Source organism: Takifugu flavidus, chromosome 11 (genome assembly GCF_003711565.1).
Source record: "Takifugu flavidus isolate HTHZ2018 chromosome 11, ASM371156v2, whole genome shotgun sequence".
NCBI lineage: Eukaryota > Metazoa > Chordata > Actinopteri > Tetraodontiformes > Tetraodontidae > Takifugu > Takifugu flavidus.
The window spans coordinates 6,911,262-6,935,032 of NC_079530.1; the positions used below are offsets into that span (position 1 = coordinate 6,911,262).

At 46.5% G+C, this 23,771-nt stretch overlaps 1 protein-coding gene and 1 long non-coding RNA gene across 10 annotated transcripts in view; one reads left to right on the plus strand and one right to left on the minus strand.

Moving 5' to 3' along the window:
* Positions 1–508: 508 nt before the first annotated feature.
* Positions 509–2,633, plus strand: LOC130533766 (uncharacterized). Its single transcript, XR_008952666.1, has 2 exons — positions 509–923; positions 1,041–2,633. It is a non-coding gene; the product is annotated as an uncharacterized LOC130533766 (long non-coding RNA).
* ehbp1 (EH domain binding protein 1) overlaps positions 2,556–23,771 on the minus strand; it is an 88,684-nt gene continuing 67,468 nt past the window's right edge. For 7 of the 9 annotated variants that reach the window (XM_057047419.1, XM_057047424.1, XM_057047420.1 and 4 more), the window contains 4 exons: positions 10,088–10,187; positions 9,079–9,152; positions 3,798–3,912; positions 2,556–3,469 (listed from right to left, as the gene is read on the minus strand). In XM_057047419.1, coding sequence (XP_056903399.1) covers positions 3,379–3,469; positions 3,798–3,912; positions 9,079–9,152; positions 10,088–10,187 — 380 coding nt within the window. In that variant the 3' untranslated portion in view covers positions 2,556–3,378. The remainder of the gene's footprint in view (positions 3,470–3,797; positions 3,913–9,078; positions 9,153–10,087; positions 10,188–23,771) is intronic. The other 2 variants (XR_008952658.1, XR_008952657.1) reach the window with 1 other exon arrangement.

Below are 23,771 nucleotides of genomic sequence, written 5' to 3' on the forward strand. Positions count from 1 at the left end.
CCTCAACACAATCTCATGAATATTAATGAGGTTTAATCCCCATTTAGAATTACATTTGAGGATGGTCGACGAAAAGTTTAATGGGGTAAACCTCAAACTGACCGCGGAGGGAAAAGATTTCAGAGAAGAAACGGACAGAAAAAGAACTCACGATTTAAAGAATTACAAACATTAAAAAAGCGTTTTATTTTATTTTCCTGGCTTGAGAGTCGGCGAAGGTTGCTTTTCTTTAATGATCTGTAAAAAATTAAAGTTCAGATAATGAGGCCTGACAGAAAATTGTGCGTGTGCGTGTGTCAACCCTCTGACGGACAAACTGGACGTCGGGCCCCCGTGGTGATGCTGCCGGAGCACCTGAACGCACCATCGTGGGACTGAAACTGTGATTTACGCGCAGGAACTGACGAGTTCAGTGAAGATGCGTCCTATTGTGACGCCTTTATGACTTTTTTGGGAGGGGAGGGGGGGTCGGGGGGGGGGGGGGGGGGTAGGTTGCGTGGCGGCTGACTGGAGGTCACACAGTTTTTAAGCAACCTTTTTATTTCCACTACATCTGAAGTCAGAACAGAGGGCCCGAAATACCATCACCCCTCCTCTCCAACACAAACCAGCTCCGTTAAATTATGCAAAAAGGCCATTCAACAAACACTCAGAGTCGGTTTATTCCGACATGTTCCCGACATTTTTCCCTCTTTTCCCTCCTCGATACAACACCTCGAGATAAACCCCCTGAACAAGTATCAAGTTATCAAGTTGCACCAACCTTTTGTAATAAGAGTATTCCGTCTAATCCCAAATTGCAGTTGAATTTTGTTAATACTGAGCTGGTAAAGCCTGGGATTAGGCGGCGAGGAGAGGAGGGGGAAAAGTTTTGTCCCTTCAGCCGGCAGGATTGGAAGCGGGGATCTGCGGGGATGTTGTCGGTGCTTATTAAAACGATGATGCATAAAACACAGTTCTGTAGGAGCCCCGACGCGGCACGCAGAGCCCGGGGCTTCCTCGGGTGCGGGATTTTTATTATTGTCATTATTATTATTTAGGACGGCAGAGGGAAAAGGAAATAATACAGAAGGCCGAGCGGCGCTCAGCACCTGTGAGGTGAGGCCAGGAGACATCAAAGCTCAGCGGATAATCCATTCAGCTGAAGGATCCTCAGCGGCACAGCAGCGCCGACGCACCACCGACTTTTACGCAGCGCGGCGCGCTCTTATTCACTGAAATCCAGGAAAGTGGCTCTAACGTGTGTTCCGGGGGGTTCTGCGTCTGCAGGAACATTAAAGGCAGCCGGGCCGCGCTGCAGAGGTAAGACCGGACTGTTTATTATGTTTTAGCACGCATTTATTCTGGAAAATGTTGAAAATATGACGATTTCTTTTTAACCACAGATAAAATCTTAGAGTAATTTCACGTAACTTATTTCAGACTTGCAAACCCACACTTTGGCTGCACATTTAATATTAAGACGAAAGAAATTGAAAAGTTTGAGGTAAATTCAGAAGTCCAAGTCAACTTTTACGCACCGAAATCTACAGCTTTAAAAATAGGGACAGAACAATAAAGGTTAATATTAACATATACGTGACAGGTGGGGAGAAGAATTATTATTTATAAGGTATCTCCACACACACGCACGCACACACAAACGTGCGCGCAGCCCTCTGATTTCGCCACATTTCGCTTTATTCTCCTGATTACGCGCAAACGCGATCAAGGCTCCGGAATACAAACGAAAACTAAAAGTGCCGCGGGGGGACGTAAAAGTGCGTGAGTGCACGTACGGTCGCGCAGTCGCCGAGGAGAAACGAATCAGCAAATTAATTTAGAGGTATCAGTGGGGCCGGGGAGAACGTCCGCTGTCACAACCCATTTTCCTGCTTTAATCGGGGATGTGGGGCTGCCTGCAGGGACGGCGCGGAGGGTTACACCGAGGACGCAGCGCTCGTCCCGGTTTTTGTCACAGAACATTTCATTTCAGTCAAAGGTTGGGATCAATTTGAGGTTCGGAATCATTATTTGGACATTTTCAACGCGGCTGGTGTTTGCCTCTTCATCACCGCGTGGATGCGGATGATTGAGCCTCCGCAGTGCGCGCACAGAAAAGAGAAGAGAGGGAGAAAAAGCCGCATCTGCTCGGAACAAAGTGATTCCTCTAATCTTCCTCTGAGGAACACTCGCCGCTTTGACCTGAGCAAAATAATCTGAACGCTAATTTTAATTTCTAAACACGCGCGCAGTCGCGAGGGAGCCGAGCGGAACCAGCAAATAATAAAATGCGTAAACGCGGCGTGAGGAAGCAAGAGGCGCGATCTTGAGTCACGTGAAAACTAACCAAATAAATAAATAATATCAGGTAAAGTTACATCAGATGTGACTTGAGATTAAACAAATTTAATTAAAGCAGTGATATTGAACTAAAAAGGTTTGTGGTTCAGAAAAAATAAAGTTTGGTTCCATTAAAATGATTTGATTACAATATAAATGTTCTGTTAGTTTCACTTCTGATATTTTTTGTTTCTCCCTCAGGGGGTTTAAAGAATCACACACTCGGAGCCATCTGAGGAATATGAAATCATAAACTTTTATTGAAGGTGTGGGTTATGAGGCTGGAATAAATAAACAGACGTGGAGCTCTACACCTGATGCTTTTTCTATTCTTCAGAATACAATAAATAGAAACCAGGATATTGCTGAGCAAATGGTGTAGATGATCTCATAAGCAGCATAAAAGAACAAACAATAAATAATATAGATTTTTGTTTTTTTTGTTGGTTTTGACTGCATGAATCCTGACAAAAATGAGCTCTTCTAGAAGCTGTTGGTCAGAGTAGTGATGAAAAATATACAATACCAGATATATATATATATTTAAAACATTTGGTAAACTGCTTTCAAGCCAAGACAATAAAAAAGCAATAGGAAAGTTAAGCTTTATGAACAGTAATGCAATCCCCCGTTAACATATTTTACAAGGTAAAAGTGAAACAATTAAAAGACGCAGTCAACATGACGCGGCTCGAAAAAACCAATAACTTTTTTTCCTTTTAAAAGTATGACTGAAACTTGCACCGTCGTTTCAGGATGAAAAAAAAAGAGAATTGAAAAAAGCCCAAACGAATAAGAAAGTTGTGCTGTACCTCCAAATCTGCAGGTCTCCACATTCAGAAACCTGATCTGATCTTTTCGCTCACACATTTATATTACATGTCAGTACCTGTTCTTGGAAAAGCAGAGGACAATTAATGGGGTATTTCAGGTAGAACAGTCGGTAAAAAGTTGGTGCAAGGGAATTCCAGCCACTGTCAAACATCGTCATACATTTCTTTAATCGGCTACATTGTGTAGAAGTTTTTCTCTTTTTAAAAAAAATTGAAATGACGATCACTGAAGCACACACTTCTCCTCTTTTTTGGCCATCTTTCCTTTGTTCTGCTCCAGCGTCCGCTCCAGGTGCTCGTCCTCCTCCTCAGCCCTGCGGAGGGCAAAGGTCGAAAGGTCAGATATGTCAGAGCGATGCTGGGAGGAGGCGGAGGTGACATGCACCCACACAGACGCACACACACACACCCACACACACACACACGGAGGTAATGGCTGAGCTTCACCAGCCTGGCACCTTGTCGGAGGATGGTGCTGCTAATCTGGAGGGATTGTGTGCGTGCAGCTGTGCACGCAGCCTGTTGGACAGAATAACCTGCGATGCATTTTTCCACCGTCTGTGGTTTCTGGAGGATTCAACAGCTCCTGCACCAGCTTGGACCTGAGGAGCAGAACTCAGCGCTTTTCTCTGGGTTACTCACTCTTTCTCTTGAGCATCAAGGTCTCTGACCAGCGCGTCCCGTTTGTTGACCAGTATGACCAGTTCATCCAGCAGCAGCTGCTCTCGCCTCTTCTGGGCCTCGGTCTTCTGCCAGTCTGCAACCAGAGGAATAATCTCAGTGGAACTATGAGGAAAAGAGCATTCCTGACGTATCATCTCAGATCCTGTTGGATTAGGACAGTTTTAAGTGCGTGCTTCGGCCGGGTCGTGACAGAACCTCGCAGAGATGGACGCCGGACCAGACGTGGTCGAGTGTGTACGCGCCATGTAAACACGCCAGGGCCGTCGCTGTATGAGGGTGTGTGAACAGGGACGATGTGTTGACTTGTGCAAACACTCAGAAAGACTTTGTCATGTTAATCTGCAGCCTGATGATGCACTCAGAGATACGTGAAGGATGACATTCCCACAGGAAAACGCTGCCCCCGAACGGAATTTTAAACATCGGCTGGTTTATGGGAACTGAGGAATGTTTACCCAAGAAAAAAACTCACTTTGAAAACCAGTTTTTGTCTTCATATTTGATCGTTTGGACCCAAAACGAATCTACGAAAGTGTTAAAAATCTGTCGCCGTTTTCAGTCAATTAAAAACTATGATTGTAAATCTACAAGTTGCACAATTTACTTAAAAAACAACCAGGTGATCCCCCCTGACTTTCACCTCTCAGGGTCTTTGCGGAAGGGGCCCCACAGGGTCCAGGTGGGACCCTCCCAGTCCAAATCCCCTCAGCTCCTCCCAGGAGGGGAGAGGGGAAGGCCCACAGGGGAAGACTAACTCCCCCCAGGGGAGCTCAAATATCTGCCTTGGCTCCATAGCCACCCTCTCTACCCACTCCAAGAAAACCCTAAACACTATTTCAAAGATGACCTCATCAAAAATGCCGTTCTTCTTCTATGAAATTTAAAAACGCGGCAGGTCAACCATCTTTCTGGACGTTTACAGACTTCCAACAGCTCCGAGACATAAAACTCCACCCACTCCTCAGCTCAGAGCGAGTCTGCCTCCATGTTTTTTTTTTTTAAAAAGGCTTTGTCTGGCCCAGAGGATTTAGACGCAGGGGAGACGTGCACAACTTCGCCGGCGAGAAGGCAACTTTGCCTCTCATCACTATTTAACCCCTCTGTTGATCTGAGAATTGAGGTTGTAAAAATGTCAAAATAAGAGTGGCTATATTAAAAATAGATATTCACCCTTCGATCAGACAAATTGCAGCAGTGTGTGTGTGTGTGTGTGCGTGTGTGTCATGCTGGGCACAGTGTGTTTGTCCTGAAAGGTCTCCGCCGTCCTCATTGGCCCTGCTCGATCCTTTGAAGTTGACCACAGAGCGAAATGAACACAGTCCCAATATTTGGCTCTCTACTTTCTCCTCTTTGGGGAAGTAAATTTACTCTCATCTGACCCTTTTTACCTCTCCCAGAATCTCAACAAGTTGTTGAAAGTCACGTGCATGAGAAGGTTCTCAAGAAAAATGACCGTCTGCCGTATTTCCCACAATCCTCTCTGATGTTGGAAAAGGAGAGAAAGAGGAAAAAGAATGACCAGAAAAACACAGAGGTATGTAAAATACCGCCCTCCCTCTCCTTCAGAGAACATCTCAGCCAAAAAGCCAAGAGCAGGGCAATGGGAGGGGAGGAGGACATGGCTGTCAATCACATGTCGCAGAGTCCCGCCCCCCTCATTAGGAAGGTAAACAATAAGGAGAGCCGATGAGAGATGTGCAGGCAACAACCAGAGCAGGGCAGGCTGGGTAACCAGACACCCAGAGACAAACAAAACATCCTGAAGCCAGCTAACCCCCCTAACACACACACACACACACACACACACGCACCTCTAAGCCCCGCCCCTTATATGAAAGAGGCACGGCTTGGAGGAGTGTGTAAAACTCACATGGTGAGTTTGCATTCAGATAACCCTCGCTGTGCACGCCAACGGTAACCATGTGAGTCTGCAGAAGCCACACAAGAATGCACTGGTTCAAATCCCCATGAACCCTTTCCCCACCCGCTCCAACTACATTCATTCATTCAAAAAAAACCCAAAAACCCAAAAAAAAAAAACCCAACCCACAATGCATCTGGTCCAAAGGGAGGTAAGACCATAGGTGTGCCCGGTCTAAACAGGTGATTGGACCCACAGAACCACATTTAGGACTTCACGGACACAAGCCGTCCTTTGTTTCTTTGTTGTTGTTTTTATCCTTTCTTCTCTTCTCACTCAGCGCCTCTTGTTCTTCTCTAAAAGGCCACAAAAAGCTGATTTTGGCGAAGATCCAAGTGGACTCGAGAGACAGAAAAGTGTCAGAATGGAAGAGAATTGACAGGCTGGGAAAAAACAAACGGTGGTGGACGAACAAATATAATCTGAAGAGAGCGCAGGTTGTTGTTTGTTCACGTCGCCACAAATATTAAAAAATCCTATAAAAATCAGTCTGACTTGACGTGAATGTCGTCATAATTTAAAATACACCACATAGTTAATCTGGATGTTGAAATTGTTGCTAATCCGGCACTTAGAAATAATTTCAATAATGTGTCTGTTCTGAGTCATTTGGACCGACATTAAACGGCATGTTTTGATGAAATTTCAGGTGTTCTGTCCGTAAACGTTTGTTTCTGCGACAGGCAGAACCAATAACTACAAGATTAATCATTTAATAGCCAAAGAAATTACAGGAAGTCGGGAGGAAACGGTGTCAAAAAGGTCGAAAACACCGACTCGAGATTCTAAACGCGGTCACCACGCTCGGCTCCATGTGTGGCAAAAGCGACGGGACGTACTTTTCCCACATTTTCCCATTTGTTTACACTCGTCTTCCAGTTATTTCTGACCTGAATGAGCCTCAAACGCAGCGCTCGCACTGATGCAAATGAATTTCCCCAAATTTCCCACAAACTCCTGGAACGAAGCTACTTGTTATCAGCGGTTCCAGTCAACTAGCAACCCTGAAAGACTTGGCGACATCATCAAAAGTTGCCCATGTGATAGGATTCCATAGTGAACCTAATCAATCAGGGTCTGTGGCGTGCCGCCCCGATGTGTTACAAAGCCCAAATAGATTTACAAATGTGTGTGCGTGCGTGTGTGTGTGTGTGTCGGGGGTGTGGAGAGGGATAAGCTCCTGCATAGGATTACATATTGATTTTAAACATATAAAAAAGCTTATCATATCAAACCGTAACAGGAAAAACTCTGGGACCCGGCTATGCATAAATCCCTTTTAGATGGTGAGAGGGCGTCCACTTTAAAAACACACACGCGCGCAAGGCACGCACACACACAGCTGAAGGGAGCCAAGGCGCAGCTTGTGTGTGCGTGCATAGGTGTGAATCGGTAAGCAGATAAAGAGGGCATAGTGGATCAATTTTGTGGCAGGAAGATGAGAGTGTGGCATACAGATGGCATTTCCCCGCCTGGCTTCGCACCAAGCAGGCAGAAGGCGGTGGTTATCACCCAGCGTGCCCGCGAACAACAACTACAACAACAACAACACAGGCCTCGCAGCCTGCAACCATCAGGTTCAGCTGAATGTGTTTCTGCGAATCGCTGAGTTTGCTTTTCTTCTTTTGTTTTCGCTGTGCTGTGGACCAGACTCCTCCTCTCTAAGATCTATATTTGTTTTAGCAGAAAAGAGATCAAGCAGCTAAACGTAGCCGCTAGCTAAAATTTCATCTCCAATATTTGAATGATTTGGGGCAGGAAGTGTTGATCTGAACCCTCTGAGGATGCAGCTGACAGGAAGTAGCTACATAGAGAGAGGTGTGTGTGTGTGTGTGTCCACAGGTGATTTTTCCCTCTCTCTCTCTGTGTCATCAACTGGCCAACCAAATCAGTAATTACTCGCACGCCCGACCATTGCTCAATGGACCTGCCCAAGCACCAAATAGGAGCTGGGGAGATGGTTGCACAACGCACGCACACACGCACACGCACACACACACATACACACACACACAGACACACACCTGTGAGAAGCAAACATGTAGATGCAGACAAAGAGACAGATTCTCCCTCTCCAACACACACATGCACACACTCTTCCCAGCAGAACTATCTGTGGCTGCTACAGAAAGGTAGAGCCTGTGAATGTTAAGTGCTTCCCTTAGGGAGGAAAATAAGGCCGGCTGATAAGTTAGTCAGCTGCAAATCCAACAAGTCCACATGAAGGCAGAGGGGAGTGCGGCGACACGGCACACACAACCTCTCCACCTCACCTCGCACTATCTCTGCTCTCTGCCTCGCACAGTGGAGCCAACGGACGTGGGTCACACATCCGATATGTGAAGACATTAACGCAGTGAGAAGTCGCAGGAAACCCACTCAAACACACCCCCACACTTCAAATGCACAATCACAGCCGTAACAAACACACACACACACACACATCTGCCATCTGACTCATGCATCCTGACATATTTTCATTAAAAATAAAGCCTTCAGGAGAAATCAGCGTGGACGCAGACGCTGTGACATCGTCTGGGGCCTCTGCCTGGCTATGCATTTCTTCCCACCCCCCCAAAGCCACCCGCCTCTGCACGGCCAACCTCCTTTCTTGCTAATTACAATTGATTTATGATGGACCAGGTATCTTATCAGGTGCCCGGCAAAATTACAATACCCGTCCCAAAGCTGTGGGGAGAAAGAGGCGGTTGTGGGAGGGGGGAGGGGGAGGGGGAGGGGGCGACGGTGGTCAATGTCGAATGTCAAAATCAATTTGCATTGATTGTGAAAAGGTTCATTTTGCCAAAGAGGATGCAGTCGAAAGGGATTAAACTTCCCTGGCCCCTCGACAACTTTGATGCGACACAATGGCTGCTTTTCCCGCTTTGGTGTCGTTAACAAGCTTCCGATAATAAACCTGCCTTTCCTCAACCCTGTAAACAGACTCTGCAGCGACATTTCAAACCGGGCATGTGGAAGTCAGTGTCCGGACAGAGGAACGGACGGTATTGATCAGGTATCAGGGAGCGAAATCCCTTGCATCTAAATCCTCACAGAGAGGGCGGCACAGAATTCAAATCATCCTGCTTTAGGATCCGGATGAAGTCAGGACGATTCATGAAAACAACGAGTTTGGAGCCGCATGAACCACTTAGCAAAGCTGACGGAGGCTCCTGAACACCAGGAAATTAACTTCAGCATATTTAATCAACTGAAGTCAATGTGGTTAATGCAGAAAAGCTGAGACGGACGGTTTAAAACTCAGACAGAAGACCTCCTGGATGTGTGTGTGTGTGTGTGTGTGTGTGTGTGTCCTACCCTCAATGGCCAGCATGGCTCTCAGCTCTCTGTTCAGCAGCTCGAACCGTCTCTCCAGATCGTGCTCTTTCTCCCTGCGGCGAGTTGAGAAAGGAGAGGAAAAAACACACACACACACACACACACACACACACACACACACACACACACACACACACACACACACACACAGACACCAAAGTTCATCAATATGTTAATGACTAAATCATTAAGTACTTAAAGAAACCTGCAATAAACATCGATTCTGCTACTCGCCTGGACCTTCTCTGGCATCACATTAATCTAGTACACATAACTGATACACAGGCTGCTCACACAGGACCGCTCAGGGACGTGTGTGAGGGAAAAGGGACGAATGAAGATGGGAAATTCATCAAAATAATTGTAAAAAGGTCAAATGAGACTGAAAAAAACCGCCGATTTCCATCTACGGTCACGTGTGAGGTCTGCGTGTGTATGCATGTGTGTGTGTGTGTGGTGTGTGTGTGTGTGTGTGTGCATAGTACAAATTGAATTCTTTCCTCTTTCAGCCATATTAAAAAAACGAGCTTATTCGGCCCTAATAGAATTTGTCCTTCACGGGCTTCTCTGTTCTCTCTTTGTGGAGGCAAAGAGGGCTAATAATCAGCCCTCCTGTCAATTGGCCACTTTAAAAGCCGCCTTCTTCCCACGACGTAATGTGATTATGAATACTCCAATCTCCCCTCCGCTCACACGCTTTGAAATGCCAACAGCCGCAAATGAGGACAGGAAGCGGCCCGTGCACGCCGTGCGTCTCCACCTGTTGCAGCTGACCACACGGCGAAGAGACTGGCGATGGAGTGATCATCTCTGCATCGCTATCGATTTCATAGCCTGTCCACGTGTAAATCAATGAATACAGAGTTGGGGGGCAGATGGAGTGGTGTTCTGAGAGGCTTTTTTCAGGCTTCCGGAGGGGAAGCGCTGCACAAAAAGGCAAAAATCAACGAAAACTAGACACGGAGTGTAGAAAGAATGTGACACGTACAGCAGGGAGAGCTGGTTCTGCCTCCGGATGAGTGCGTTCTTCTTGTTAACCAGCACGAACCACTCCTGCATCATGGCCTCCTCCTCTTCCTTGTTGTTGCCTTCAAAATAAACACAGAAACAGAGAAAAACAATGATTCAAAACCCTCGGTGCGGCCAAAATGACATCTGAGACATCATTGGTTGTACGTCTTACAATTATTTGTGGTATTAAGCACCAAAACGCACAAGACGGATGAAGATGAATGTCTGTTGGATCCATTTTTACCCACGACTTATTTACGTGCGGGTGCAAATACACTCCGTGTGCACTCCCAGCATGCCTCACATCAATGCAGCTTCAGCTGGGGGGATTAACTCGGTGTTTACTGCTGAACATGGAGGAGACTCTCCTCTCCCTGTACTGTAGGCTAATACGTCTCCCACCAGTTCCTCAGCACGCCCTCGAACCTCTGGAAGTGTTGAAGTGTATGATCGCTGCATCTTCAAATAAGGCTTCAGGCTCCACGTTCAAGTTCGTTTCATCTTTTAACTGCCCAATAAAAGATCATTCGTCTTTATTAGATGCAACTTGATTTTTCCCAGTATAACTTGAGAGGTCTTAATGATAACAAGTATTATTTTTTAGCCTCCAAGACTCCGTTTGCTGCTGTTTATTGTCTGGAATCAGCGTTGGCCGGATGCTATGTGGCACAGGAAGCCGTTTAAACAAGGCGGCGGTATTAATCTGACACTTAGCGCCTCTGCGAAGAAAAGGAACGGATGAAAACGGGAGCGGGATGAAAAGATCGTCTCAGGGCTTATGTTATTATCGCTCGCTGCTTTTTTTTCCTCCGCTGTTCTCAAGAGGGAGTTTAATAGCCGGGAAGCTACGACAGGCATCATAACAGAATTACCATTAAGACGACCTTTCACAACACTTATTAATTGGGGATCCTGTGATTAATAAGAGAGGCATTAATGTGACACACTGACAGACAAATTTGCCAAAATTGGACAATGTGTTTGTTATTAGGGCTCATTCCTGCTCTGCTCTTTAGCTTTCTTACATATATTCTATAATTAATCATTGCCAATGAGTGTAACCACCCTTAAAGCATAAAACACGAATGTTTGGAGCTGTATCTGCGTTAAAAATGAGTTTACTGTAGGGAGGATGTGATGGGATGTTACATCATCGATGACAAAATATGGCCCTGTGTGTGTGTGTGTGTGTGTCTTAACTCTGGAGAGTGTGTGCACATTTGTGATACTCTGAGCCAGCAGATGTATGTAATTTCATTTAGAGGGTGGAGCGGGGAGGGGACACCAGAGAGAGGGAATAAAATGAACGAGCAAATGAAAGAAAGCTTCGGGATTTAGCAGAATCGGGGCTCACGGATTACTGTAGTCAACTTTGAAATGGACGACACTCGGAGGGGGGATAAAGCCGCCGCTGACAGGTCATTGTGCTGCCTCGAAGTCAAATAAAACAAGCAAATAATAATGGCAAATATTAAGCTCCTGTGACATTGTGGCGAGGCGGTCTGGAAGACGGGGGGGATTATAAAGCTATATCCCCCACCGCTAGCCAGCCAGCAGCTACCAGCCAACCACGGGCCGCTTTTTATGAAAAGAAGGAGGGGAGGTGAAAGGAGAGAGAGAAAGGGGGAAAGAGAAAAAGGCAGGGAGGTCAGAGGAAAGGTGGGATAAAGGAGAGCAGGGAGGAGCCAAGGGTAGGAAGAGAGAGAGAGATGAAAATGGTGCACAGAAAAGCAACAATGGAATGACTTGACAAGGGGGAAGAGGGGGAGCAGGTGAACGACTTTAAGTCAGAAGAAAGAAAAGATGGAGGAAAGGAAGGAAGGAAGGGAGGAAGGAAGGAAGGGAGCAGGAGGATGCTAAGTTGCTGTCAGGTCCTACCCCTTCACTCAACTTCTCCAGAAATTAACTTTGACCTTCTGGTCCCACCTGAGTCACAAAGAGACGGCCGAGCGGGAGGAATGAACCATGCACAGCGGAGCGCCTGCGGAGCGTCGATCTTCCAAACTGGCATTTTATAAATAAACCCCTGATCTGAGCAGGCCGGTTGCTGTCGTCCCACAAACACTGTTGCCGGGTTAAGGGTTTGAACAACACTGGGACCAAATGGCATATGCTAGGAGTGGCAACAACAGAAAGAAAAAAACTGGTAAATGTTGCACCAAGACAAATGGTGTAAATATCACTGGCAACCGGCACTGACACTGTGTCTGTGGATCCAGCCTTTGGCTTGGCGGAGCTGTGGATCCATGCTGGCTCTCAGGGGGCCATCTTGGATCAAAGCATCTGGCGCTTTGGCAGGTTGCTTTCTGGGTCTCGCCGCTCGCCTCGTACGCCATTTCTCAGTGTTGAACACAGAGCGGGGCAGAGCGGGAACAGGCCAAGATCTTGGTTTGAGTTTGGCATCGGGACAACGCTTGATCGGGACATCAAAGGATTAGTGAAATATGTCCGATGGAGATAAACGCGGCTCTCCTACCTACAGTAAAGTTTTATCATCGTTTAATATCATGTTTGCCGTTAACTCTACTATCAACGTGGCGGCGATGGTGAGAAACAAACAAGATATAATCACCCGACGCGCACACACGCGATACAACTGATACACACACGCCCCCGACAACCCCTCTATCTGATTGCCTGTCTCCCTCTTCTCTTGTTTCACTGTCTCACACACGGCTCAGGCACAATCTGCTGTGCGTGGAGAGAGACTTCAGGTATGAAGGGAGGCTAATTAGAAAGCGCGCTTGTATGTGAACCCATCTGCTTTCAGGGAAGACAAATAAAAGAAAGACGGGGTGGAAAGACAGGGCGAGCTTCTATAGCCAAATAAGATTAAGATGGATATCTGGGCCCCTGTTCCATTCAGTGTAGATAGGAATAATGAAACCAGCCCTGAGGTGCTGGGACTGCTGTCGGTGGCCTGAGCTGGTTTTTAATTAAATGTGTAATACTTGTCATACCAGACACAAACAGCATGGTTCCAGGGAGAAAACGCCATATTTCTGGTTAATATGAACCATTAAAAAGGGCAAAAAATGTTACAACCTGATGAAAGGACATAAAGTGGAGGAAGAGGCTGTTTGGGTTTCCCCTGACAGCAACGGGCCATCAGCTAAAGGCTTGTTTTGAACAGTAGCCAAAGGTATTCAATTTACTATTATATCAGGCAGAGATAAGCAGGTAATCCTCGCCTTTCTGGGTCATTCTGCTTCATAAATGACCAAATATCAACATTTAAAATGATTAGCTGTCCCTCAAACTAATGAAAAATTGACCAAGTCAGAATTCGCAGTTCGGAAACAGACTTTCTGACCATTGAGGAAGCACGTTGTCCATTTAGGGAATACGAAACCCTCCACGAGTCCCGAGGAGAGAACCCTCTTCTGTTCTCTCCAAGGGGGTGTGATTTTAGATAAGAGCGCAAATGAATTAATGAAAAAAGGAAAAAACAACATTCAAAGCTGTGATCGCAGCTCGTTCATCTCGTTTCTCATCCCACCGTTTTGACGTTTAATCCAATAGCTGCTAATCCAATTTGTCTATTGGACATGTAGAAAGAAGCAGAAGGAGGAGAGGAGGAGGGGAGCGAGAGGAGAGCGAACTTCTGTTCTGCGTCCAAGTCACTTTCTGAACTGCCGTTTATTTAGCAACGCGTCGCGCCCGCGCCCCTCCGCCATCGCTCTCTCCGTCCGAGCTGATATCAGCAGGGATCAAAGAGGATGAAAGCCGGACGCATGAAAAGAAATGAGAATAAAAAGAACAGGATGAACATTGTTTCTGGTGATTAGGTAAGAGCTCGTTAAAGGGCAGCGGTGAATATGCATGAAAGGGGGGGGGGGTCTAATCAGAGCGGTCTGCGGCGAGGACGGGAAGGAACCGTGGCTTGATTTAATTATTAGAGCGGAGCGGCGTCTTGTTAGGAGGGAGGGCGGGAGAAAGAGGGAAGTTCTGCATCTGCTCCGGCAGGAAAACAGAATTCCGACCAGCTTTCCCGCTGGTGTCGTCATGCTATCGTTATTTCTCGAGGTGGAAAAAAAAAATCAATCCACACTGTAATTCAACATATGTGGAAGAATTGCCCCCCCCCCCTTGCTGCACATGTGAGTTCTCTAGCTCCATTCCACGTTGCTCTCCACTGGAGTGTCGCTGAGGGCTATTTTTTTTCGGCAGAAGCTTGTATGAGGCCTTTTCAGCCACCCTCAATGGCACAATGGTCCCAGCGTATAGAGCAGGTTCCCGCTTTGTGGAACTTGTGTATAATGTCTGGTGAATGGAGCACATTAACCGATTCACACTCACCTCTTCTCCTCCTCCCCTGCCGGACAGAAAAAAGGAGAAATGTAGAATCCGAAAAGACAAAACCTCCTCTCACGCTGAGGCAGAATGACTGCCTTTTCCGCCGGTGTCATTTGTCAAACACCGCTTGCTTTGCCGTGCACAAAGGAGGTGAAGGTAGGGGAGAGAGAAGAGAGGGAAAAGTGAAGTATGACTGGAAGTTCTGGGGGCAGCTGGAGGAAGTCGCTCCCGTATGAACAGGAGTGGCAGTTTCTGCCCATTAAGAGGCCCTGATTAAATATAAAATATTCCAAGGCGATGGCTATATCTTGCTAAATAAAGCGGTAGTGATGTTAGCGATAGCCGGCCCTCCCTCACCTCTGTTCCAAAGGAAGGTGAACTATGAATGGCAATGAGGAGAATTGCCAAAGCCTTTTTTAATGAGCAGCAGAGTGTACATAAGGCAGCGCCTATCGTGTCACTGTTTGAACATTAGTGTTCAAAGACCTTGTTAAACACAGACGACGGGCTTGTCCTGCTAATATGTTTCCTCCTCACACACCTCTCCGTCCCATCTCCTTTCTTTGTACAGAAACACACGCACGCCCTTCGGCAAACATGCTTGACCTGAGAGCTAACAGGAGGCTAACCTCCAGACACCTCTGGCTCCGCTCCCTCCGAGGTGAGGAGGTGGTGTGAGCTCGGGCAAACAGAGCTCCGTAATGAACTCTGCCGATGGAACGGCCGTATCGGCGCTCGTCGCCGGGCGGAGTTCATCGGGAAGTGAAGTCATTTGTGCAGCAGCTCTTTCCAGGGCTCGCCCTAAACAACAGCCGGGAGCGAAATTGGAAGAAATGACTAAAAAAGAGCCAGTTTTCGGTTTCCAGAGCCATCCAACCTGTGACAACAACAGGAAAACAGCCCTCCCCCCTCCACCTAGACCCCCCACCCCCCCACTCCATCAAATTGTGTTTCTGCCACAAATCAATAAACATTATCAGAGAGTGACAGACTATGGGCTGGTGGAGGCAGCCTCTGTCTGTTACAGCTCAGGCCGCTCCGTCTCTGTCGCTGCCTGGCCCAAAAGGCCACAAAAAAAAAGGGAAGCGTTCCCGCGCACGTGTGCGACACCTGAGGTACACGCAGATGCACAATAATCGCACGGGAACTCACTGGCGCATGTAGGGTTGAGACAGTAACCAGTTCTACAGTCATTCAGGAAGAATCGCCCCAAAAAAAACAAGCATCAGAAAAGAGGGGGAAGCGCTCAGGTGTTTCTAAGTGATCCTAAATACGAGAACGCTCCGTTCTGACCGGCCGTTCGTCGTCAAAAACAAATGAGAACAAAATCTATGACTTTAAACACTCCATAGCAGATTAGCCTGCTGTATCCGAGCATGCTTGTCAGCTTTGTTTAGCTTTAGCGTCAGAAATCCTAACCGTTTAACTCGGCTCCAAATAAGATGATTTTCAACCTGTCCACACTTAGCTTGGGGCTGGAAAAGGAAAATCAGGGGGCCTGCCATGCACCGTTTCTCAATTACCTTTTCTCATTATTGTCAGCCGTGTTCATTATTACCATTATTACCCATCCTTTTCTCAATCATCCCCCACTTTAGGCTAGCTTAGGTCGTTGTGGCTGTCGTCTTAGATGAAGAGAAGGAAGCGAGCGGCAGAATCAAGAGCCTTATGCAAGGCCAGAGCACTTCAGGTAATTAATATAGCGAGAGGGGGCAGATGAGAGGAGACAGAGAATATGTGAGTGTATGAATGCCTGTGTGTGTTTTTGCTGAACCGCCTGATTGGGGAGCTCACCTGCCGATACCCCCTAAAAGGTATTTCATTAGTGAGTCTTTTACCATACAAGAAGAGGAACAAAGGCTTGGTTACGCCTGTCTCCACTCCAGCTCAACGGGGCCCTCCAGGACGCCTGTAGCTGTGTGTGGGAAGACTAAAAAGAGTGGAGGAGCAGGCAGAAGAGGCGATCCCCACTCATAATCTCATGACAAAAGGCAAAAAGGCATCATCCTATTAACAGTGTGATCTTCTGCGGCTCATGCTAGCTCCTTTCCACAGGGGGCTCTCTTTTATTATTAAGGTGAGTGGGTGATAGGGAGCAGAGAAGGTGCCCAGCATCTTCCTCTTAGCCCTGAGACAAGGGCAGGTATGAAGGGGGAGGAGGGACCCCATGCTAGGTCTGGCTTGCTGATTTTTTTCCTATTCAGGACAGAGAACCTCTGCTTGGCCCATTGGGGGGTTGTCTTCTGTTAAGCTAGTAGACACAAAATAGGAGCAGGCCTTCAAAAACCTTAGCGGCATCGCTGATGCTGGGAAGTTTATGGAGCAGGTGAACTAATTGGAATTAACCCGGAGATGCTTTAGTCCTCAGCACTGCAGCAATCATATCTAATTACAATGAACTGTGCCAGGCGTTATTTATAGCTACATGCTTGGTTATTCATAGCACAGACACTCCCAGGCCACAAAGCTCTTCCTACAAAAGGAGTAAAAAAAAAAACTTTGAAGGACCTTTAAAGGTAGAAAGTAGATACTATAGAGATGCAGCCCTTCCACATCCCTACAGCCTACCCCCCCTACACACACACACACCCTCTCATCATCATCATCGTCCTCCATTCTCCTCTGTAGCCCAGTAAAAAGGCAGCGATGACCTGGGTGTGTAGCTTATTAACCTCCCCATCAGTTCTTATCAGCCAATGAATAGCCCAGTCATCGGCCCCTCCTCCTGAATCTAACGGGGAAAAAATTTCTTTGCACGTCACGGCTATAATTTAATCCACACGCCAATCGTTTAAGGTGTGCGCGCACACAGACGGACGGGCACAGCGACGGCGACAAGCGGTAACATTTTGTCAGCCTTGGTCCTGGTAGCTTTCCAAGGCTGGCATGGACCAGATGTTAGCGATATTATCAACAATTGGGGGGGACAACAGAGGGGCTGAGCATGTTGTCTATGCATCTGTTCACGTGGGTGTACTTGTGTGTGTGTGTGTGTGAGGGCCAGAATAAATTAATGGCTGATTTCTCCCCTTGCTTTGATGGCATTAAGAGCCCTCTCCTTCTCAATGTGCGGCGTTAAATGCTTTTCTCTCCTTCCCTCTTTTCCTCCATCTCTCCCTTCTTTTTTGACAAGCAGGGCCACCCAGCAGAAAGCAACTGATGCAAAACGCCGGAGTAATCCCCCCCCCCCCCACCTCTCCATCCTCCGCTGCCACCACCACCACTCCCACAGTCTTTAGTCTTTGACACAGTAGCCATTATCTGTGGGATTTAGTTAAACCAAACCTTCATGTATTTGTTAGGCCCTGGGTTCGTTTTCTCCTCCGACTGTTCTGTTTGAGTGCAGTCAGGTTTGGGGGGGTGGGGGGTCACAATCGGCACGGCTAACATTAGCCACATGAACACTTGTACTTTAAGTTCACTGGTGGAAAAATACAACGGTCATCCTGAAAACCATCTGTAAGTCAAAGGTCTTAATATGCACATTTGTTTTAAACAGCATTTTCACTATTGCGTTCTACATGGAAAAACATTAAAATAATAATAATAATTCACTCGACACACATAGACAGAAAATAATCATAAAATGATAAGAAAGTTGAGTTTGTAATCAAATGACACAATCCTCTTCTTTCAAGTCAGCAGAGAGAATCAACACAGTTTCAAATAAAAATGATTTGTTTCTGTCGTGGATAAAATACTTGTGAAAGCACCTTAAGCACTAATAGCTTCCTCTCTGCCACATGCAGTTTTAGAGCTGAAAGCAGTGTTATGGAATCCCTGTTGAAATTTGCAGATAAACCAGGGCTCTGTGGGGCTAAGCTAAGGTTAAGCCAGGTGGTTTAGCTCCCCGAGTATGTGTTTACACACACCGAGGTGTGAACCATTTGGGGAGCTTAGCGGGGAGGAGAAACACGAGTTGATTTAGTGTTAGTGTAAACCGTAGTATCTGTCGATGGCGTTAATTGGGACAGCTTAACAAAAACACCACAACCGGGGCTTCGGATTCAGGCAAGAGTCGGGTTGGGTGGAATGGGCAGCGACAGGCCCGGGACCCCTCTGGGGCACAAGTCAGTGGGCGTTGAGTGTGGGAATTTAATTGTCACCATTTACTTTAGGTTTAAGGCGGGGTTTAGTAAACCTAGGTTTCATAGTTGCAAATATACTCAGGGTGTCTGGACTAATCTGGTTTTGTGAACACCCCCCCCCCCCCAATAAAGCCCGATCAGAAAAACATGGTGGGATTTTATCATTGCTAACCGGTCGCTTTGCTTTTGTGATCAGGTTTTATATTAAACATAATAATTTTGACCTAAATATTAGAAAGAGGGTGAGTGAGAAAAATCTCTGAATGAATAAAGGGAACTTGGGAAAGAGGGCGCAGTGATAACCCTCCCCCCAAACTCGCTGACGGACAGCTGCTATCTGTTTAGCATAAGTGGCTCCGCCCGCTCCATTAGCAAAGAGGAGTGTGCGTGCGTGTGCGCGTGTGTGTGTGAGATACAACTCGAGCCCTCCGGGTAGATGTTAGAACAAATTTGAGGGGTGTCATATTACACGCCATGTGACAAATGGTGGTAGGAGGTGAACGATAAATTTGCTTGATGAATTAATCTGTGCAGCGGTGACGGCTCTGCTAACAACATTAGTCATACTCCAGAAGTCTGTCCCAGGATTCATTAGTTCATCATTCATCCCTCTATGAGACCGCCGCTGCATCTCTGCACGTCCTGCAGGTCCGACCCCGACGGCTGGATCCCCTTATTCGTACTTTGGTGGCAAACTCCTCAGATGCTTGGGAATGGAACCTCCGGTTTGTTTAATAAACTCCCCGACGTGTGTTTGTCGCTAATGTGTTTGGAAAAGTGTCAAACAAAACCCCCCACAGCATTGCATTAAACTGACACCAGCAACCACGCTGCTAGTGCCACTGGCCATCGCTCCAGCTTTGATTCAATACACAAATGCAAAATTGCTGCGCTTAAACAGATATTTAAATGGAAATGTATTGGGGAAGACAGCTGTTGGTATTTGTAGCCTGGAGTGCTCATTACAATGGGAAATGGGGAGGAGTGTGTTGGGGAGTGTGGGGGGGGTGATGGAAACGGTAGCATGGCGAGCAGCTGTGTTAGCAAGTGAATGGTGTAATTACCGGCCAAACCTCCGTCATTAACCTGCATTGTCGAGTGCCACCACACCCGTTAACATAAGAAAGGCTTGATTAATTGACTGCAACGTTAAAATTCAATTATGCTCTCGGGCTGCAGTTTGTTAACTAAATGATTATCGACCACATAAAACACAAACGACGATGGTAAATGTCGCGCTCGGATCTGATGTATGTCGGGAGTTTATTTGCTTTCATGTACGTGAGACGCAGAAATGGGGAAAACCGCATATGAAAGTCTTGAAGCAAGTTCCCATTCAAGCACAATACCACAAAGAGCAACGCAGTGGTGGTTTTCCCACACTTTACGCAACATTTCCTCTGCGTGAAGTGTTATTAATGTGTTATTAATGTGCAACTTGTGGGTTTAGCACTGTTTGGCAGCTTGTAGCGCGGTTTATTGGAGCGGCGGCTTCGTGGGGTCTCGGCCAGAGCGGCGGCTGATGAAAGCTTTGGCGGGATGCTTCAATAAAGAGCAGATTATCATAAGCGGCCATTGTCCCCTGCCCGATTCTCCCCAACTACCCCCCCACCCCCACCCCCACCCCCACCCACACTCGCCCCTCTGCTGCAAATGTTAATTGGAACTATCACTGACATGATGAGGAAAGGATTGCTTGGCTTACTTAGAAAGACTTTAATTGACTTACAGGTGAAATGTATATCTATAATCATGAAAAGCAGAGACAGGGCAGGTGGAAGATACCAGAACTGAGGGGAAATTGAACGTGGCCGGCAACAATTCCTGTTAGCGCCTTCAAACATATTTATCTTGCGTGTCTTTTGGGACGCAGCGAGTAGATACATCCCCTTTTCCCAACACCCCAACAACCTCTCCCCCCCTCCATTTGACTCCATCAGCCCAGCACGTTTTATCTGAAGATTTTCAGACAATGCCCAGAGGATCCCATTCCCTAATCTTCCTAAAAATCCCCCTTTCATCCCCACTGTTAAAGAATGTATGAAAGGCTGACACCAAGCTGGAGAAAAGAAACAAGGGGGAAGAAAAGAAGCGGTGCACATCTGGGAGTGAGGGTGGTGTCACTGGTCCTGGACTGGGCTTGTGTGGGGGGGGGTCAGACAGAAACGGTGTGAGAGCTCAGCATTGGTCGCTTGGGCAGAGTCCTTGTGAGTTGTCTAATTAAATTGTTTTGCTGCTCAAACATTCAAATGGCCAAGGAGATTAAGGGCATGAGTGGGAAAGGGAGTGCGTGTGTGTGTGTGTGTGTATGCGCGTGCGTGTGTGTGTGAGAAGGGGTGTTAATCTGTGTTCTGACCTAGCTGAACCTTGAAGTCTCATACACACACACACGCACACACCAAAAAGCTCAAATCCTTTGTTTTGTCCCCTCAAAGGCATGAAGAAGGCAGTGGGTTTTAAAGGAATGATCCCTAGATTTCTTTTCTTCCCCATAGGGAAGCACAGTGCGTTTGCTCCTGAAGTGAATTCAAGATGACCAAAAAAAGAAAAAAAAACACATTCCACTGTGGGGTGATACGAAACCATTCGATTGGAAATGAATGCTCTTTTGGTAACCCTGACAACAACAAGAAAATGACCACAGGCTTCAAAATGGAACTCATCTGGTCCCGGCTCTATCTGCGGCAGCTGCCATGAGCTCGGCTTAACAAGCCGCGCCTGTGAATATGGACAAGCAATTGTTGCAATCCGTCTGCTCGGCAATTTCAATTACAACAGATTACACAGATTAGTTTGGGTAATCTGGTGGCACATAACGTTGGACGATTCATTTAAAGCGCACTGAAGAACTTTTCCTTTAACAGCGAAGTGGAACCTGAAATTCAAATTGGACCTTTTGATTCCAACACTAAAACCTCTCCCTGCATCTGCCCGCCTGTGAACTGGGGAGAGTATTATAGTCCAAACATTTTCCTTCACTCAGTGCAGGAAGATTATACTGGTTATCCCATTAAAGTTGGTAAAATGCCATTCTAGCGTCTTTAAGGGGGTCAAGATGAGTCTGCTCGCGGTAACAAGGCAGGCACGGGTGTAATCTGGCAAAGTTACAATAATTAATGTTAAGCTTCTTCGTTTGTGAAAAGTAGTGCCTCACAGTGCTTTTTCAAGTCTTTGTCAGACTATATTCTGAGGATGACATAATGTAGGATTATGCTGGAAAACCCTTTAAAACTATATTTACATATATATAAAATCAATGCTGAGGCCCTTTGTTGCCATTTTAAATAATGAAATAATAATCAAAACGAGTTCGGCTGATGCCGGCTCGAGCTACAGGTTGACGTTCGCATTCCTGTAATCCTCGACTCAATTTCACACCCAAGTCAAGGCTAGCCGACCCTGCCGAAGTGCCAACGGTCCGGTTTGTTCCATTCTCAGATGCTGAGGGGGATATGATGTTTGTCTCCGCTACATTAAGCCTCGCCGCCATTCTCCTTTCGTCAAACTCGCAGACACAAAGGCAGATTAAAAGAGCGCACGGCATAAAAACCCCCGCGTCAATCTTATCAGCTCCAAGTGCAGTTTTTAAGCATATGTTAATCTGGGAGAGTTAAAACTCTCCCAGCTTGTTTATCTCTTATCAAACGTGCAGCAGGTAAGAGGCAGCTTTGCGGTGCGGCTAAGTGCTATTATTTGGATAATTGCGTCCATTGTTGTGGGTTATACAGCTATTTGAAATGGGAGGTGTGTGTAAATAGGTGCGGGGGGCCAGGTAGGGCTGGCTGAGGGGATTTTCTACAAAGGTTACATGAAGCTTTAGAATCCATCTTCATGGCAGAATCTGCAATAAAGATGGTCTGATTTTTTTGTGTGAGCAAAAGCTACTTTTAGAAACACGAACAATGGCTGGATTTTAAATGGCAACTCAAACAAGATGCAAAATATTTAATAAGTCAGATGGTTTCACCTTGAAGGAAGCTGCGTGTTCCGTTTAAATAATGTGTCATGTGATAAATAGACGTTTCTGATATAATCATGAAGCTCTTAAAATACATCCTGCGCAGGAAGGAGGTGAATATTCTCCTAATGTTTCATCTGTGAAGGACAGTCCTCCCACTGGTGGAAGAATAACAAGTTCATTAGTCGAGGGGGGGCGTCACAGGAATTCAAATTCCCCCCCGGCCAGGACCCGGCCTCTGATTGGCCCGCTGTTCCAGCATGGCGAGACTCATTAGAACCCAGCAGTAATTAAGAGTTGTTAGAAAGTGAATTCTCCAACCACAGATTAGAAAATTAAACTATTTACTGATTACATATTAATAGAAGACAACAATGGCGCTTGCCATAAGCTTGGAAGGCAACCAAGGAATAAATCTGTGTACTTAATTACCATAAACAATGGGGGCATAGAAATGGAGTTTTATGCACACTCCCTCCTGTAATGTGTCTGATATCAGAAGACACTTGACAATTCTTGTTCAATTATCTCTATTATTTAATGTGCTGTGAACTGCCTCTGAGTAAATAAATTAACCACCCCAATTACTTGGAATTCATCTGGGGAGGGCTGCGGCTAATAGAAAATGCTACAGAACGACACACTGTGCACAAACCACAGGAGTGGGGGGAGGAGGGGGTGAAACAGGGAGACAGGAATAAAGATTCACGGGGATAAAAAGAAGTAAATAGGTGATGTAGAAAAGGCCGAAAAACAGACGCGACAATGGAACACAGAAAGTTAACTTGGAAGAATTATTAAAGACTCGAGCGCCTGTGAAAAGATAAAACGCGCCCATTTACGCTGAAGGGGTGCGAGAAAGGTGAGGAAATAAGAAACCGTGCGATAATTATCACAGGAAGGAATTCCGAGGATCAGCGCGGCAACGGTGGATCGTCCCAGGCTTTCTGCTGCCGCAGCACAGAGATGAACAATCATTCATGGGTCAGTCAGCCTGTCTCTTCTCATCTGCCCATCAGAACTACAGTGCTGTGCATTAGCACAGCACACTGAGCTAACCCAAACTCACCTCCACAGGTCTAAATCACATGACTGCATGCACTGCAACCAGAGCTGCAGTGCTCGGAATGCTAATTACCTGCAAAACAGCAGGCGCATGCTGCCGTTTAAGGAGTATCCCATAGATACGCAGCACTAAATTGGAATGGATACACAATCGTATGCATTAACATCGGTTTCTGCCACTTATGTTGCCTGTTTCTGAATGTTTCTTATGCAGTGAGAGAGGAGCAGTCAAGCTCAAATGAGGACCTTTTGGA